General features: G+C 33.4%; 1 protein-coding gene across 1 annotated transcript in view; it reads right to left on the reverse strand.

Moving 5' to 3' along the window:
• LOC105258292 (cell adhesion molecule 2) overlaps nt 1-21135 on the reverse strand; it is an 80488-nt gene that overhangs the window by 14439 nt on the left and 44914 nt on the right. Inside the window, exons 4-6 of the mRNA XM_011269458.3 lie at nt 15746-15869; nt 6146-6281; nt 415-548 (exon numbers count right to left, since the gene is read on the reverse strand). Coding sequence (XP_011267760.1) covers nt 415-548; nt 6146-6281; nt 15746-15869 — 394 coding nt within the window. The remainder of the gene's footprint in view (nt 1-414; nt 549-6145; nt 6282-15745; nt 15870-21135) is intronic.

A 21135-nucleotide genomic window follows, 5' to 3' on the forward strand; every position in this document is an offset into this window, starting at 1 on the left:
CTCGCTTTTCACGCCGTCCGGATCTCGCCAATACTATCCCCGATGCAACACCATCCGACCTCGACGCGTGACCGCTTCACCGGACTACGTTGCTGGTGCTATTTCCAAGCTTTAACGCTATACATATATGTTCTACGGATTTTGTACGAAGCTTGGTCACCCGTACGGCAGCGAGTCGCTGTTGCAAACGCTTTCAACCGACAAAGATACAATAATACGATATCGATCGTCATATTCCATTTTCTCCCTGTCATGTGCGCGCGCGTATTCTACTTTATTTTTATCCATGTTACTTTGGCCGAAACGATTCGGTACAAGATTCGGTTTACGAGCGATGCTTCTACTTTGCGAAATCTTCCCCTTCCGATGCTGCGAAAAGTACTTTTCGAGAAATGTTTAAAAGTGATTACTCACCTGCTCGCCATTAACGAACCATTTGAGTTGCGCGGCAGGATGGGACTTGCCGCTGGTACAATTCAGCGCGAGCACGTCGCCATTCGCATACGTCTTTTCCTGCCCCGTTATCGCTGGGCTTTCCTGAGATACCGCTGCAACAATTTGAGAAAATTGTTAGATTCATATACGATCAATTATTTGAGAAATATAATCAATTATACGTTGTTTATTTTTATTTTAAAAACAAAATGGCATTTTATTTTTAAATTGATTACACGTACGTATTATCTATTATAAATACTGCTATACACATTTTAAAAACTGGAAAGAGAGAGAGAATCTTGTTTTCTCTGTGTAATTATAAGTTAAAATAATCTTTCTCAAAAGATTAAAATTTATGCTATTCAAATAGACATTCTGATATGAAAAATAAAGGAATAAAGAGAAAATTCTTAAAGTACGATCGTTTATCTCGATCTTATTTGCCCAAGACATTTATATCAAATCCCACATTGTTTCGACGGCATAAAAAGCAGCTTCGTCCTTTGGGAACTTTGCGCGGTAAAGCGTATAAAGTCGGCCGCGCCATTAACAAGAAGTTTTACTACCACTAAACGCGTTTATTAACCGAGCTTTAGATCTCGTGCATTTTAAATTTTTCGGCGTATACGTGCCGCCTCACGTTAATGTTCTCCATAATGAAGCGGCCGTACGGTGCGCCGTCGCGTAGACACGATTAATAGCCGAAGCCGAGAAGGTGAGCTCCATAAGAATGCATCGGGGATTAGATGCGCTCGCTTGGGAAACACTCGCGAAATTTATGGACGATGGCTGGAGCAGTACGCATATTTGTTTGACATGTATATTTTCTCCTAGATAAGAATGTTTTTCTACATAAAAAAATCGATGCTTCCTCTTTTTTCCCCTTAGTTTCAACAGCTTGATGCAGTTTATCTAAAACTTTTTGACTAGTTTTAATTAAAACTAATTTTTAATTTAATTTAGTTTTAAGTCTTTCTCTTTTATTTTCACATATATTTATAAAATGTTAAAGTACAGCATATATTTTTTGCTATCTTTTTTCTTTTTTTTACATATCTAAAAATATTACAAAATATATCAAATAAAAATGTTTTTGCAATGGTACAGAAATAAGTTTTGTAATATTTAAATTTTTTTTCATTAAATTTTTGTAATAACGATATTAACAATAACCTTTTTAATCAGGTTTGATAGAATTGAAATGATTGAAAAGATCATATCGACTCAATTTATAGATGATAGATTATGAATATATTCTCAATAATATATATTTAAAGAATTATTTATTTTTTATATATTTTATATCTTTGATAACATTATAAATACAAGACGCATATAATTTCTTGATTATAGTTAAATTCGGTTTTAGTGTGTACGCGTTTTTTTATAGCTAAATTCGATTGCTTATAAAAGTTAATCTGAGACGACCGGATGGTTCTTATCAAAATCACTTTCGAACATTATCATAATAAAAGTATAGCTTTTCGATAAGCTTTCAAAGCCATCGTGACACTTCGTTCGGAATATTCAACGCGGTCATTTTGGATCTTATAATAAAGTCCCTGTCTATCTATTCGACTGGCGTTTCCGCCGGAAATATTGTTTGCAGCGAATGTCCTTTGCTCGTTTCTATTTTCAGTTCATTATATAATTATATATATAATCAATATCATTATATATATATATATTTTTTTTTTTCAGTTGATGTTATCATTATTCATGTATTAAATTAATAAAATTACTAAAGAAAATTATTTTCATAAAAGAATATTACAAATGTTGTTATTTTGAATATTTAATTTGATAAAGTAAGATTAATGTGTAAAATATAAGAAAAAAGAAAAACATTTACTTTTAGAGAAAATACATAATACAAAGACTCTTTTCATTTTTTTTTTTTAAATTTATTGCATTTATAATATAGATGTTAGAAAAATTAGTGAATAATATCATAAAAGTAAAAAATTCTGAAATAATATAATTAAATATAAAATTAATTAAAAATATATTTAAAATAGTATAATTCTGAAATACTAACAACTTTGAAATACTATCTAACTTTAAAATACTATAATATTTTAAAAAAACTTTCTCATGCAATAAAAGATGAATAATTGTTAATATGGAGAACGTTGTGAAAACACACAATTAACTTCTAGCATTTTTTATTAACGTTTGGCAATAAAGTTACCGTCTAACCGATATACAGCACGAAAGTAAATTCAAATAACTCACGCTCGCTTGCTCTTGGTGAAACGCACTGGACGACGGAAACACGAATCGAATTCGCATGTTACCGAGAAGAGACGAGGAATAAAAAAAAAAAAATGCGAGAGCTAGACAAAAATGGAGCACGATTAACTACGGAAACACAATTAGACATCTGTTTTTACGGCATGCTATAGTGAAAAAAATAATTGGATTTGTTACTATTGTTAAAACGTGATTTTAACTTTGTATTATATTAACAGTATCGAGATCAAAAGGATTACATTACCCCTTAAAAATACAAAAAAATCCGTATCGCAAAATGAATAAGTCTTTTTATCCCTAGGTGTTTTTGTTCATTAATTAATATTAAAGCATAAAATAACAGCGATAAGATATAATTTTGTGATAATTATATATTTTTTTTGTTCATTAAAGTAATAACCTTCCTGTTTCTATAAGTGATGCGATACTTTTAACCGATACTGTGTATTTGTACGATAAGTAATGAAATACTTTATTTTTATATGATTGCGTTCAATTTTCTTGATAATGTTTGCAAACGGCACACTTGGAGCTTCAAATTCGTCGCATTGCGAGCGAGAAGTCGCGAAGCGAACAACGCTGGTTATCGATTTTTGCGCGAGCCAACGCGAGGGAGAAAATTTCGTCGCAAAGATGCAGTGGGAGACGAAAAGCCGACAGGCCGACGAAACTTGGCACGACGACAGCCTCCTCGACGAGCTCCTACAACGGTCTTAAAATTCCCTCGTCCAACCACCCTTCTTCCAACTCCCAGCGATCATCTCGCTTGCTCTCGTGCGAGCATTCCAAGCCTCTTTCTCTCTTTTCGTCTCCTTTGGTCCGAAGCGGCGTCGACGGCGCCCAGTTACGGCTTAGGACTTACGACGCCGTAATATTTATCGCGTTTCGACGGCTTTATGCACCCTTAAACTTTAACGTCCGTTCACCGATCGCGCCTCGCGCAAACCACTCGGTTGAATTTCCTGCCTTTCGCGAAAACGCGAGTAAGAGCACGCGTCCATTCCCGCCTTCCTTCATTCGACTGGGATGCGGATAAGACGAGAAATGCGATGTGGTCTTTTAAAAGTAAAATTAGCGATAGAATATTTCACAAGTCGGTGCCTTTCATCGTTTCAGCGATATCAAAAGACGTGCAAATTGAATTCGGACGATAAACCCTCTCGCCAATCACCCTTGACGCGACAACTTAATATCGTTTGTCTGATATTCCTTAAGTATTCGTCTCGCGAAATAATATTATAAATGCATATAAGCCTTATATATAACACAACTGTATCAGAAATTTTATTTCAGCTCACCGATATCAAAATATTTGCAATACGATATTTATATGACATAAAAATTAATCGTGCTTTCAGTCAACTTTTTTCAATACTCTTTCGTCATATTATGACGTGCTTTTGTATTTTTCGTGCACCAAAATAAAATATATAATTATTAATTCTATTAATACATTTCTCTCTGTCTTTCTTCGGCGCGAATTATATGTATTTTTAATATATATATCTCCATTATTGTGAATTATTAACAACATGTGCGAAATTATTTTCGTTTTAACGTTTTTATTGTAATGCAACGTGACACTTTCGCACAAATGAATAAGCTTTGGAGAATTAAGTGAAGAATAAATGCATTTCATTCATTGCATTTTACATTCGACAATATCTTCTTTCTATAAAAATTCCAAAATCCGTTCATCGGAACACATTCTTTACCCACGAATTCTATTCATCGCGAATTTTCAATTCGTTTGCAAACGATAATATGTTGTGACGAAATAATTATAAGGCGATTATATTTTGCCAATAGCGGGCAAATAATCGTGCCTATCTTCGTTGTCGAACCGCCTACATTGAGGTGAGTTAATATCTAGCTCGGAGCCACTATGGTACTATCGTACCGCCCACTTTGACCGTATGATAATCCTATTGCAACAGATACCTTGTCTAGCGTATGCTCAAGATAATTAGATACGCTTCCTTTGATCCTGATAAGAACAGCATACGCATCTACGCGCACGACCGTTTGGATTGAATATCCGCCGTGGATTGATTGGTCAATGTCCGAAACATCGTGTAGGAATCATGTGTCGCGTCATCAACAATCGGAGATGCTAATCTTTGAAAGGAGAATTAGCACGATTATGTTGTCAGCGGATATTGCGCGTTGTTATCGGATTTTGTCTCTCCATTTACTACTTCGTATACTTGCTTTGTTTGAGGATAAATGTACCATATTTGCAGGATCTATAGTTTGTTGTATATCATGCTGATGAAAACGCGTCCAGAAATCAAGTTGCATGGAGATCAAATAACAAAAGAATAGCAGACAAACAAAAAAGGCAGATGACGTTTTCATGCACAGATTATTGATGAATTTGTAACTCCATATGGACACGTACGCATTGTATGTTGGATGGCGCAATCAAATAAAGAGCTGAACGATTAATCAATCAAACCGTTATTCGTTTACCCGCTTGAACTGGTCATTGGAGCAAACGATTATCTGTTTGTCCATCTAATCAATGAAGCGATTATATAGCTGTTTTATATTTTACGAGGAAGGTAACGAAAAAATGTGAAATACATGATAAATACATGTAGTTTTAAAATTAAAAGAGAAATTAATCGCATGTGGTCAACAGAAATTTACCAATGTTTTCCATTATTATTTTGTTCATTAAAACAATGTTTTTTTAAAATAATTTTAATAGTTTGCCTCTAATAATACAATAATTTGCAATACGTGTTAAGAAATTTTAATTTCCAGAGACAAATGTGAAATTTAATGTTACAGGCAATTTGTGAGAAGAAAATATAATTTTGCTTTTATAATTACGATCTTCTCAGTTTACAACCCTTAACATCAATTAGAACCAAAGTTTTAAATTGTACTATCCGATTTCTTTTAAATTGTGCTTCCGATATTGATGTTTTCTTTCGAAACTAGTACACAATTATCTTTTATATTCACGATTCATTTAGTTCCATTACGTTTCCAATAAGACGAATCTTACTCGATAATTGCGGCATTCTCTGACTGGTAAATTGTCTTGCGAGCAATACCAGGTCTCGGTGGCACTTGCGAACTTACACAACGCTGTAATCCGATATCGCTAACGCTTCGATAGAGTTGCCGTTAATTTTGCGAACTAATCGGTCTATAGTAACCACATGAACGTGTAAACGCGATAGGGTATTCATGGTTAGAGTGAAAGGGATTCGTTCCACCTTCAAGGATAATGGAACATTACGAAGGATATGATACAGGTCTCGACTCGCAGTTTCTCGTTTCTTCACAAGGATGGATTCTATCTCTCTCTTCCTCTCTTCCTTTCGGTACATTGCTACCGAACTCGACCACATCGTAGTCTTTAGTCGAGTTACCAAAGAGGAGACGACGGTACGGCCGTGTTCAAAGCATTATTAATTAAACGCGACACCAGTCCACTCACCTATGACCTCCATGTTCGCCTTGCCGCTAACCGAGTTAAAGTTTGGCGCTTCTCCGTTAACTTCGCACTTGTATTCGCCACTGGCGTGAAGGCTCGCATTTTGCAGTACTACCATCTGGTCATTCGACTGTTCTTTCTGAAACAAAAATTGCAGACTCGTTTTAAAATCATATAAATCGTATGAATAATAAAAATAAAATAAAACACAGAAAAGTTATTGCTGTTACATATAGAGGTTGCTTGGAGATATTTCATTTAAGATAATATCCATTAATTAACTAATATTACTACATTGTGACTTTACAATATGCACATGTATATATGTATATTAAATTAAAATTTTTTTTCTCTTTCTCGTTTATCGAATGTGAAAGAGACATGTTACATAGAAATTTATTTTTATAATTGAATTCTCAGTTGCGGACTAACTGTTATATGTAGACTAAATTATAAACTTTAAAAAACATAGGAATAATTTTTAAATTATATTAAATATATATATTTTTAATGAACAGAGAGATACATTTAAATTACATTTAACGTAAAAAATCAGAAATATTGTTTATTTATAACATGTGAGAATTTATTTAATGATATTTATTTAATAATATGCAGGGTATTTATTTTAAAACCAATTTTTTTGTAAACAAGATGGAATTAAAATTAAGAAATAAAAACCACAAATGAGAATAAATTGCGTTAAAATTAAATGAAAGACATAACGCTTGAAATATGTGAAATGGCGAGATGTCTATTACATTTGATAATACGTGGAAAATGAATTTATTTTTACATTAACCAAATTTGCGGGCTATCATAGAATAGAGAATTATAAATTTACAGGACCTGAAGGTACTGCAAATTAAGATGAGTTATATTTAACTCAAATGAAAAATGGCACATTTGAGATATATCTATTCGAGAAAGCGTCGAGAGATGGATGAAACAGAACCGCGATTTTTCCGAACTATTTAATAACATTTAGTCGAGATATAATCATTCGTGCCATTACGGGTAAAGCGGGGCGACAAGACATCGACTTTACGAGTCATTTTGTTTTTAGAACAATGTACTTACGTTACAAAAGGCGGTCGCAAATCGCGCATGATTACCGAGCGTAAGAGTTTTTCTTTATTTTTGCTACAGATTTGCAATTTATAACTTTATAAAAGACTCTTGCATTCCGTATGCTTTTTATTGTATTAAAACGCATTTATTATACTCTGTTTAAACTTACACACGTTAGAGAAAAAGAGATTAATTAGTTCGAGAGCTCTTTGCAATATTTTTAGAATAAAAATTCCTTTAGAAAATTTGATATAAAATTAAAAGCGTATGCAAACTTAATTGTGTACAAAATTGTAAAATTCTTTTCGTGCGTTGCCAGGATATTCGGAGCATAATTATTGAAGAGATTTTTTACATTATATCAAGCTTCTACGCAAGAAAAAAAATAACATCAAATAGGCTTTTTCTTTTTCCTCGCAAACTTTCAAATGCCATGGAGAGTTTCGCAAATAAAAATAAATGGAAAGGTACACAAAGCTTGTAAAATAAAATGGATTTATTGAATTTATAACAAAAACATTTCCCTTTCTTTTAAACAAACATTTCTTAAATTTCTTTATTTTTTAACCTAGCATACACACAATCTTGATTTATGTATTTCGCAATTGATATAAAATATGATATTATAATTCAATTAGAATTCAAAAGAAGTTAAAAAATTTTCAAATTTAAAAAATTAAGTTCACCTATCTATTTAGAAAACAAATATAAGATAGGAATTCAATTTTATATAAATTGATTTGGCTAGTACTTGGACTACATATAAAGAAATATACGCACTTAAACGAACGAGCAAATATATATATATATATATAGTGCAAGCTTAAGAATTATGCGGCGGGGAAGCAAGTCTTTAGGTGCTTGCAAGGCAGAAAATTGGAACTTCTTTACTATTCGAGTTTATGGGCAGTACATTGCAAATATATTCACTATGGTAACTTTCAGTTTTGTAACAAAACTAAAAGCTTTTGTATATTCATGATAAGTTTTTCTCACAAGATAGATTTATAAAAATTGATGTCATCAAGAAATATCAATTTATTTATTGGACATGAAAATTGAATTTCCATATTAAATCTCTTTTAAACTTCTTATTACAATATCATCACAGTTATTAAATTCGTTCGTAGAAAAAATATTTAAAATTTTCATATTCTTTTACATGTAAATTATATATATATATATATATATATATATATATATATATAGAGAGAGAGAGAGAGAGAGAGAGAGAGAGTAGAAATGTCGTGTTTTATCTTTTCGAAAGTAGTGAGTTATAACAGTAATTTAAAACAATTATAATATCATAACATGTGTTTTTTGAAATAGAGATATTTTGATCTAGAATATTTTTTTCAATTATGAAGTTTGAAAGTAATTACGTGGAAAAAATAGAGGATATCTTGCGCTAATTTTTCGCTATGTCAATAAATTACTAAAATACTCTCTATATCATCTATTTTCTTAATTATGGATTCATCTTCATGTAAAATGAGTTTCAAATTATAATTGTTTTAATTAAACCTTCAATGAAAATAATACATAATATTATTTCTAATAATAATATTTATAATAGTTCATCGTAACGTTTAGCTTTGTTCGAGCTACATATTCTTAGCGAAAATGACGGAAAGAAAGGAGTTCAACTATAAATGGAACATATCTACTTCGCAAAAAAATTCAGGACAACCGAAGCAGAATCGAAGAGTCAGATGACCAAGCATGAGAGAAAAGGTACAGTACCATCATATATGTCTGAGGAAATTTTATTACCGGTAGTAACACGTCCAGAGATTTTTCCAGCAGCGGAGAAGTACAAACGCGTCTCCAGAAAGAGCGGAAACGCAAGGAAAGAAGGCGCTCCAGCCACGATCACGTGAAGGAAGTCACGAAGTATAAACGACGTGGTTCCTGCGCGGCAATGTTGACGTTTATCTCGTACTAAAGGCGCTGTCGGACATAGAGTTCTTACGCCGACAAATCAATTTACGTCCCCCGAGAAAAGTTTCGCGAAAACAAGAGAGGAAATGACGGCGAGCAGCGGAGACCGCGGGAATCGTATTACCGTCGACAATATTTCCCACTGGCAGCAATTCGCTCCTCAAACGGTCTGTTTTGTAACGATAAGCTAATAGGTCAAGTTACACAGGTTTGTAAGAATATTATTTTATAAGGAGCTGTCGACTCGAATCAAGCACAATCGACATCCATTTACGTCAATCATCCCGATTAACTCAATCTTACGAATTTTGTGTGTTTTTTTTTATTACTAATTTGGGAGAAACTAATATAAAAAGCTGAATTGTGTGAATCTTGTGATTCTAACATCTTCATCTTCAGTGTATATGTTTTATAAGAAGAGCTATCGAAGAAGGAATAATCAGTTGTTAATTCAACGTTAATTAATCGATATTGGAACAATTAACACACGACTTGCATAACATGTAATCTAATTTCTATTGTAAAACATCTTGATAATAATGGAACTTTGCAAGACAGATGAAGTTACCAAATTACTAGGTTAACACGAAGAGTCCGTAAACTGGTGGTTTACCGGAGCAAGTTAAAAAAGCATGACAGCATAGAGGAGCGCGTGATAACTTGCTCAAAGCATCTGAGATTGTTTGTTGGCTTCGCTACGGAAGTTTCGCGTAAGAGTCGAAGAGAGAGTTAAAGAGAAGGAAAGATTAAGAGAAGAAGAGAAAAGGATTAAGAAAGATGGAAGATTTTCTCTCTCTTAGAAGATAGGTACGCATTTCTAGCACATCGCGAGAGATTCAGCTGTTGATTCGTTCTCGATGAAATTTCAGACTCGAGTTGGCAGGTAATTTCAAAGCTGCGTGCTTCTCTCTCTCTCTCTCTCTCTCTCCCTATTTTCTTCTTTCTCTTGCTTAGGTTATATCCCACGTGTCCTTCTCTCACGGCTTCGTTGCATTCCTATAGAGCACGTCTTTTTCATCATTTTTCCAAGCACCTCGAAATCTCTCTCGGTTTTACGGCGAATTAGCGAGCGCCTTTCAGGCTGGCTGCATCCGTGCTCGATGAAGGTAAACGCGATTATACGCGCGCGCGAACAGGCGAGATGAAAACAATTTTTATATTAGCTGCTTTTCTACGTTTCCGAAAACATAGAGAGATATTTGCTCGGAACCACCCTAAGATGCGAGATTCGTCGTGTATAATACTATTTTATATTAGCCTTAGTCATTATTGGAATATTAGAATAAGCCATGTGATGGAATAATTGCAGAATGAGAAAAAATATATTAGTTTAATTTCCATTGACGTATGATTAAGCGGTCGTATTCTCAAAATGGCAAATTAATGAAAAACAACAGTGAAAAAAAGAGTGTAGGGTAATTTAATATTAATATAAAAATTGAGCATCAAATTATATTTCTTGCGATCATAATAACTTTGACGTAATTTCGATTAAAGAATAATTGATATTCAATAAACGATTTATATATGTGATCTAAATTTTCTTTGACAGATCTTTTTATAAATTTCGAAAAAGAAGCAAATGGAAAATAATGAATATTATAAATAATGAATGTTTGATCAATCATGATTAATCCGATATCAATAACCCGATTATTTTTGCGATGTCTAGCCAACAAGAAATGACATTATTTATAAGCAGTGTCTCCTTTTTAAGTTCAATGTTAAATTGAACGTTTTTTTGCGAAAGAATTTACATTGTGCTTCTCTCATTACATTGAAATTTGTTTTACTTATGGATTAATGCGAACAATTTGTCATCTAATCGATAAAACGTTAAGCCAGAAATTAATTTCAATCAAAATAAATCCAAATATATTATGGACTATTAACTGATAAATATATATATTAACTGAAGAAGAATCAATCATATTGTTCACTTTTGCTAAATACACATACATTTCATAATCTAATAATAACTGAAAATTATTTATTTTATAAATGTTTTGTAGACATGAAAATCGTGTTGTATGTGCGTGTGTTGTGTATGTAAATAGATTTGTAAGAATTATAAATAGAAATTGTAAAAAGCTATTTATAATAAAAGATAAAAAGCAAAATACTTTACAGCTTCTTTTATTTGCCCTGCTTAAATTAATGACGTTAAAATCTTCTTAAATTTCCATAATTCTTTACACTTTAATACATGTCAAGAATCAGACGGCCGACAGACATAATCGCCTTTGTCCATGGAGAGTTTTCTTTGTCGATATCGGGGAGCTATTGGAACGAGCCAGATTAATAGTCCGCTCTCCAATACAGGAGATTCGAAAGATCGGCGGCCCGGCGGGCGAAAGGGATGAGCCGATTCGGCTCACGTAATGCTCGTTACACGTCGGACGATATTAACGAGCGCCAAGAAGAGCGGAACTTTCGTGCCATCGAAAACGTGAATCGGAAGCGGACGCACCGTCTCGGGAATCGAGACGATCGCTCGCAGCGGAACGGAGACTGTCGATTCTCCTGTACTTTAGAGACATGGTAGTTTACTTCATATCTCGCGCGTACGGCCGATTTCTTCGATGAAGCTGTCGTGGTCCACGGCCATTTCCGCAAAAGGATCGAATCAAGCACCCGAAAATTACCGCATAAATCCAAGTCTTGCACGCTGCACGAAATGTCTCAAAATCGGACATCTTTTTCCTTATAATTCGCGACACATTATATATATTATATATATTTTTTTTTCTATCGACATCGCCACAAACAATTTTATTTGATAAAAAATTATTTTATATATATCCTTATGAATAGCCATCGTTTTTTTTTTAAATTTCTGTTACATATTTTTTCACCTATTTTTTAAAGAAAAATTTATTGATCTTCAATTAAAATTAATCAAGAAATAATTTCATTACATGCCTTCCCGCGATCTAAATAAATCAAACAATCTACAAATATTATATAAAATGTTAATTGGATCTTATTGTTAGATACATATTATGACAATAAGATCGTGAATTATATTTTTATGCTCACAATATACACAACATTTGTAACGATCAATTATGTTGGTTATCCTTATATTTCTTTGTTATACTTCCTTATCTCCCTATATTTATTAATAGTTACCTGTCGTAGAAAGAAGAAGACATAGTGTACGCATTTCCAGAGAATAATATTCCAGCCATATTCTCGTTTGTCTTCGCGTTGCACATTTGTGTTTCTTCATTACATTGATTCTATTTATCACAAAACATATGACCGCGATCTCTATAACTAGGTTTCCACGACTACCTAAGCCCGTTTGCGGTCGTAATGACTAATCGGACTTTGTTTATATTATTGCTACTTCGAGTGTAGCGTTTCTCTCTCTTACACGACCTTGTTTATACACATGTTGCATACGTATACACGATGTCTTCGAGTGTCACAGACATAATCTTCCACGATTAGAAATAAATTGAAATATTTTACACACGGATTTCTTACGCATAATACCTCACATTGACCTCACATTGGTCTGCCGCTTCTTTTCTCGCGATCTTTCTGCATTCTTTCTCGCTCTATATCGTATGTTTTACTTTAGTTTCTTTTTTCGAAAAGCGACGATACGATTCCTTTACGATCGAACGAGCAATTCCCCGTAAATTCAGTTACCTTAGGCGATTCGATACGCTATGTTTACATTACGAATGTATACAGAGGACTTTTATACATAGTATGATATTTTTCCTATCGATATCATTAAATAATTTTTCAATTACCTGATGTTAATTATTCATTAAAAGTTTCTTTTTTAATAAAAGCATGAGATTTAGTATCGGTATAATTAGAATAATTTGTAACGTGTACGTGATTGTAAATGAAAAATATAAACTGAATAAGTTTAAGAACGAAATTTTATTAGAATTTTATTAGAATAATAGTATTTATTGTTTCAGGAAATGTACAATATACGGGAAAAAGAAGTAGCAATAAATTTGCAGTTTTCCTGGAAACTTTGATATTGAATTTCTTCAAAATAAAATATTTAGAAAGAGCATAAATCATTGATCGTTTTATTCGATAATTTCTTGCATGTCATAAAGTGAAAAAAATGGAATATTGTAATTTTAATAATGTGGATATTTTCTGTATGTAATATACTTGGAACTTATTAAGATATACTTGATGTACTTATCTACCGCAAAGCGCTCTACGTCAAAGCGAGTATGTAGTCGTAAAGGTAATTGCACTTTACAGTTTGTCCCATGACACAAAAGGATCTCGTCCATAGATATTAAAACGTAAGATAAGAGAACAGAGAAGGAGAGAGAGAAAGTTTATGTAGTTATCCGTCTTATTTCTTATCTTATTTCGCGTATATAAAATATTGACACTAAACACGCGCGAGCAAACTTGATGAAAAGGAAAATTGCAATATTATAAAAACAAGGATTACATACGAATGGGATTTCTCATGTTTAAAAATAATTGATTACAAAAAAATAAATCGTATAAATTAAAAATGTGTGTGTATTTTCTCTTGTATATTGAATAAAAAATTGACTCAATATTTGAAGAATATATATAGTCTATTGATTATATTTACAAAGTATTCCATTTGCTGATATTTTCTTTTATTAGGTCTCTCAGACATTTATAAAACCCATATAAAATATAAAATCAAATTCATATGGATTATCTGGTTTGAATTATCTGCATATAAGACCGTATTATGTGATAATTCGTGGAACATACGAGCTGTTATGAATCGATATCAATGAAAGTTTGAGCGGATTAAGATTGAGTGACGAGGATAGTCCCTGTCAAATGTGGTTAGCCAAAAAAATCGAGCTATGAATTTATTAGCAACTCGATTTTCCTGTTTCGCGGACACGTAATCATATCACCGACATCGCATGTCCATTAAAAACAGTCGATCTTTTTTCAATGAGCGTATCTATATCTGTTGCATCACGACCTATATCTGTTGCATCACGGCACAACGCGGGATACATCATCCTCGTGCAATCTCTTTTCGCGGAGATCTCTGAATTCAGCCTCATCTACTCCGTAATATAAAGAGTAGATTGGCGCCGCTAAATCTTTGCGGAAAGCCGTAAAACTTGAGCGCTCCCATGTACGTTGTTGAACACAATGGCGGTCTATGATATACGATGCACATTCCCTCGCGCTATACAAACCACATCGCCTGATAGTGTACCTTGGTCTATTTTTTTGCCAGATCTATATAAAATGGGACGAAGCACATTGATAACGTGATATGTGATTGGGTGCTGTTACTGATTTTTAGAGTCTAAATTATATTACGATCTATTTTAATAATAATAAAATTAACAGTCTCTTTCTATTTCATACTTATTATCTACAAAAAAAAGATATAAATATATATATAGATTCTTAATAATAGATTCTGTATAAAAAGATCTCGTTATATTAGTAAAGATATTATGGAAACGGAAGAGATTGGATTTATTATATGTTTCCACGAAGATCTTTTCATAGAAAAAGAGAACAAAATTTGTAAACTATATGACAGATAAGAATGTAACATAATAATGTTTTATAAGGGCAAAAAGTTTATTTTATTTCTGAGGTGTTAATAAAGAAAATTTTTGCAATAACACATAATATTAATTATACATGTTCAGGTGATTAATCATGAAATTGAATTAATTTATGCTTCTTTGAGGATTAGAAATTAGCGAACAATTTTTTCTCGACAAACACAGATATTTTTGTTAGTAACATAAGAAACTCGCGTGTTAAGCTCCTTGTTGAAAAAACCGTTTATCGAATGACGGAACAAATATTTTTAAAACGAAGTTTGCTCATCGTTCGCGGTTTCGTTTGCGAGAGGACCGATAGTTTTCTCGTCGCTCCGATTTCTATAACCTGTGACGTTAGAGCAAATCTTTCGTCCCCCTCGTTCTCCCTTCCCCCTTCCCCTCTTTCCTCCTCCCGCTCGAGCGAATCGAAGATTTTTCCCTGAAATTGGTATCGTAGATCAGGTCGAAAGCTCCACTTTGTTTGACCCGAAGACTCTCCAACCTGTTACCCGGCATCTCGGATATATCGACGTTTAAGACGTATCTGCAGGAGGTCGCCTTCGAAAAATTTATCGGGTACTCGCGATAGATTTCGAGATTTGTCTCAAAATTCATCGTCCATGACGCATCGCTGCCGATGTGGCGGTCTTCAATTCGATTTATTTGTCTGTATCTCCGATCGAGTTTGAATTTCATTGAATGATTTATCGAAATGGATGCAAGCGTAAATCTACGTTTAAACTAATCCGTTCCTGTTAAAATATTTCACATTCGGATTACAGACATCTTTTATCTGTGACATACTTATTTGCTTCCATTCATAAATGTCATTTGCCAATTTGTCTATTTTTTGGATTCGAAATACGTCAATATGTTTATGACAAAAATATAAAATTTACTGTTTTTTTTAGAATGCGAAATGCGCTCTTAATCAAAAGAAGAACATTGTATTCAATGAAATGTTAAAAATTCAATATCTAAAAATACACAATAGCGCGTTAAAATACAATGAAACACAAGAGGGTATTTTACTCACATCAACTTTAACACCATTGACGAGATAAGTGTGGCCTTCTTTCGTTTGTAGTATATATTTGTAGAATACCTCATCGTCCTTATACCATGTAATAGCATAGAGATTGTCTGTCTGCGGATCGTATCTGAAACAAGAGATTAAACGAGACATGTTATTAAATGCATGTCAAAACTGTTAATCGAATAATTATTAGATAATATATAAGCAGATAAGCCTAAACTCACAACTATCCTTCATTGTTGTGATAACCTCTTTCTCTCTCTCTCTCTCAAACACTCTATTCTATCTCACCATAATCTGTATTTTAATAATTCATAATCACATCGAGTTTTTTTCATATAAGATAAAATATATATGTGATATACATATATTTATAATATATTACAATATATATTTATAATATATTTATAATATATTACAACTATTAATTTTGTAATATTTACAGAAAATTTGTATTAACGTTTTTAATATGATACTTAGAAATGGATTTTAAACTGGTAACGTTTCTTAATTTTTAAAAATTGAAAAGTCAAATACGTGAGGGAAAACATCAATCGAATCCGAGAGTTCAATCTAATAAAAAGAATCTATAAAAAGTTGCTGAGAAATTGAAATCTTTTTTTAAATATTTTCACGATATTTTTACAAATAAAATCTGAGAATTTTATATAGTTATTATTAGAAGACAAATAAAATTACAAAGCCACACGGAAAGTTTGCATGCAATATATGTGTGATCGTTTCATCGTCTTCAAATCTTTATCGCAGATTGGGTCAGAACCTGAGAGCTAATTGTATGGGTCTTTGCATGGTCGACCAATACGCCTACCTTTGCTACTGAAGAGTACTTCATCCATCTATTCACAAGCCGCTTTTATCGTGGACGCAATTTACGTATCCAGGGACTAATAGGTTCTGCGGTTCATTCGGTACAATAGAGACGAGTCATGGAAACGAACAGGTACTGACGAGTCCGGAATAAAAGTGAAATGAACGCGCGCCCCATTCGTGCGCCGGCTTCAGATCGTATCCTTAATTGCTCCTCGTTCGATTATTTCTATCGTCGAATCGCGCTATTAATTGAATCGGTTCTCTCTCGCTTTTAAGAGTAGCACAAATGTATTTTCTGGACCTCGAACTTTAACGTGTTGCTTATTGTTGTACAATTAACAGATTGCCAACGAGCGTTTAGTTTGGAGTGGAGCGTCTGTGGCCTCCTCGATTTCTCTTTATGAAGTTTTAATAGCTTTCCGGAAAGCAATTTACACATGGACGTGCATTTACATATGCGGCGAACATGCGTTAATATTTCCGAGTGCACTAATTTCACGCGATTAAACATTAATCTCACGGCTGCGCCTTGTGCCAAATACTATTCAAATTGACACAAGGGAATACTTTTTCAAAATGTATTTGGCTGTACTTTCCAGAATTAAAAATTACAAAATTCGTAAAATCTTTAAAAACAAGCAATTGTTTCACACACACGTTCCAAATATATAAATTATTTTTTGTCAAGAAGTGACCAAAATGATGGTCATATACGTCAGAAAATTTGACTGATGAGAGAAAAAGTGCCATTTTAAAAATCGCTCGCAGCAAAGGTCTCTCGCATTCGTTCGTTGGATTCTAAAGGCATCGATCATAAACGAACATTCTCAAAAAAAAACATAGTTCGGCGTTCATATATTGTTTTAATATAATTACATTCCACAGGAAAAAGAGAGATTGAGGAGATAATTCGCTTGACGAGATTCGAATGTAAAGCAAACACTAATTGTAAGCAATAATTCACCAATATACGTGATCGAAATATACTATCGCAGCAATCTGTCACTTTCTTAATCGAGAATTACCCTTATTGCATTCGAAACAATAAATTAAAAATCAATTGACTGCATCGTAATTTTAACTGTAATCAGTACATCTCTTTTATTATTACACGTATATGTCATAATTATCATTTTTCCATGTTCGAGCATCTATAAAAAAACGCTCGATAAAATTCTTGGCAAGATATATACGGATCTTTAAGTATATTGTACTTAATAAATGCGCTGAGATTATTAAGTCAAAAGTTAGTAGACAAAATGAGATCGACAAGTACAACTAATGAAAGCATTATCGTATTTCTCCTTTGCTCGAATAATAAATTAGTTACAAACTCGAGTAACGAAATCATCTTTATATCTATGTTCATTCGCAATTAAATTCTACCTTTGATATTATGTTCGGAACGATTGATCCGGTCGGAAGAGGTGCCTTACCCCACGACCGCGCATTTGTCGTTTTCGCTATAATCGCCGTTCTGGATAGTCTTCCCCCACCGTTCCATCTCGTTAAATTGCATTTCAATAGAGTTTCTCAGTCATGCTCCGATAAACCTTTTGAGCGGTTAGCTCGCCGGTTAGGACAAAGGGAATCTCGTCTTCGATCCCGTCATTGCCATGTTCTTACGAGTGACGCGTTTGCAAAAGTAACCGTATGCGCTCTCTTTCGCAATCGGTCCATATTCATCAAACGAAAATTTATCACGATATTCGTTGCCCGTCAGAGTAAAATCTTGTTAAACGAACATAATTAAAAGGTTAATGAGCATTGAATGTCTCTCGAATGAATATTAAAAAATTTATCCAAATTTTCTGCATTTTGATGTAATTGAATGTTCGAATTCAAGATTTGAGATTAATATGAATATCAGAGATTTAAGAACGGTTTATAATTTATACAGAATTTATTCCGAAAGAGAAGAATATCTATATATAATGTAATGGTATTTATAAGATCGGTAAAATTTATAAAATTTTAAAAGTTAACATCTCTTTCAAAAGATTTTATAAAATATACGTACGTTATTAATCTGAAAAAATAATTTTACAAAGATAAAATTGGAGGAGAAATTGCAAAGAAACAGAAGAAATATGTAATTAACTTATCTTACTCATATCTTTTTTCTCTTTAAACATGTTGTACCTCAATTGCTTAATTTATATCATATAAAATACTAAATCATTTTAAAGCAGTTTTCAAGCTAAAGTAATTTTATTTGTCCCAACATCTACAGTCAAATTTTATGAAATCTGACGAGGAATGCGAAAACAAATAAAGCAAAACAAACAAGCAAATAAAGCAAAACAATATCAAAGCCTTGTTCCAAACTATAAGATTTGAAATAAGTTTCACAGAAATAAGATGGTCTTTGCGAATTGCATTCGTCTTATGATCTCGTCTTCTGGTTATATAACGCAATCCGTTCGAAACGAACTGCTATCTCATTTTTGCATCCTTTTAACTCTTAGCGAATAATATAAAAAAATCCCACATAAGAAGATACAATATATATTAAAGTACCATCTCTATTTATTGAGTCGTTTCATAGAAATAAGATGCAATCGAGAGCCACGTGGTTCGCAACGAAGATTCGCGAGCGAGCAAAGTTGTGCACCGGAGTAGCATCGGAGAACATTATTCCCCGAAGAGAGGATCGCGCAGAGGTAGGCGGTTCTCCTGGTCGCGTCGGACACGTCGGATGCGATAATGCACGCTCGGTCTCATTGCGCCGTTGCACCGTTGCAGTGACGTACCCTAGGGGAGCATTCCGTGGGCTGTACGTCGGTGTCGGTAGCGGCTCACTACTAGCGCACCGCTACCCATCCTCCCTTCCTGCCTCTCATCCTGGCACATGCAGCAAAGCCCTGGAAAAGGGATTGCCGCATTCGAGCGTAGGTGCACAATTTCGAGCCCTGCGTCGTGGGATTGATTTGCATTCTCCGGCTCATTTGCTGGGTCGTATCCTGCGGGATTTCTTCCCGCTCTTCCTCTCACTTTCCCTCCCTCTCTTTCTCTGTCTCTTGCTTTCTCTCTCTCTCTCTCTCTCTCTTTCTCTCTGTTCCCACTTGTTCTCCTCTCCTCGTTCTTGACTTTCCTTTCTTCCTTTCTTTATTGCTCGTGCGATATGTTTTCTCAATCCTTTACGAGCCGGTCGATTTCGCCGATCTCTTTCAACAAATGTAAACTTTCTCGTATTTTTAGCAAAGCATTATTTACGTGTGCTTTCTGCTTTTATTCTATTCTTTAAAAAATTTTTTTTTCTTGAAATTTTTAGACCAAAGGAATAAATTTCTCACTAGATATATGTGTTGTTGTTTCTTATTTTAATTCAATATTGGCTTCATAAAATTGATAGCGCTCATGCAGACAAATAAATTGATAGCGCTCATGCAAATTGTTATTTGAATTGGAAAAACCAATGACCTAAATATTATTTATTATATCAATATTACCATAAACCATTATATTGTCCCGTTTTTTATGTATTCGGATATTCGGATATTCATCAAATCCGTGATGATATAGTTATATAATTTTAATTTAGTTAAATATATATATCCATTCTCGTTATTTAAATTTTATGAATGCATTCAACCAATTCGTTTATTACGAATGCGTTCAACGAATCGTGGGTTACGTCCACACATGTAACAATATTTTAATAATTTATATGAGCGATGTGCCGTGTATATATAAATATTTTTTTATATTTAAAAACGCGGAGAATGATATATTGTTGACGGCAATTATATTGTTTGGTGACGCATAACAGGATTCGAAATCAATTTGATCAATGTTAAATCAAGTCGCACTGAGATTGTTCGGGCTAATAAGATCGAGGAAAATGTCGCAATGATAAATGAGATTCGCGGGGCAATCGAGGCGAAATTCTATGATTGGACAGCGCGAGAATGGAGAACTGTGAAACTCATACTAGGAAATTCTCTGTGGTGAAATTATACGGAGGAAGGAATATGCGTTATAATGTTAAAGCTAACGTGCAGCGATGAATCTTCAGCCTTTGGGATACACTAATCGCATAAATCTCAATTGTGGAAAGTATATTAGAATCTCTCAAATAGATAAGAGTACTAAGATGTGATTTAATGTTTTTTTATTTTTCCTTTTTAACACGAAATATCGGAATTTAACCGTGACAGAAAGTATATTAGAATCAAAAAATTAAAGGATTTCAGAGAACATTAGTATTTTATGTTCTCTTTGATTAGCCACGTATTCCCATTCGAATATGGAACATCCAATAATTCAACTAATGGCAAATTAGCGGTATACTGGCTTCAAAGCTTTGTCGTTAAATAAACATGTTGGGGATATTAATTAAAATGAGGCTGTCAATCTCGCGGCAACTTATGCGCGTCCACACAACAGATTGGTACACAGACGTGATGATACTCAATAATTTCGGTCGTATGATTTTCTACATATTATCGCTAATGGATACGCGATTAGTGTAATCAAGGTTTATTGATATTATATTACGCGTACTGTTTCTCATTTTAAAATATGTACAATACCGCGCTATCATAGATGCTAAAGCA

Source organism: Camponotus floridanus, unplaced genomic scaffold (assembly GCF_003227725.1).
Source record: "Camponotus floridanus strain SB8 unplaced genomic scaffold, Cflo_v7.5 scaffold2, whole genome shotgun sequence".
NCBI classification, from domain to species: Eukaryota; Metazoa; Arthropoda; class Insecta; order Hymenoptera; family Formicidae; genus Camponotus; species Camponotus floridanus.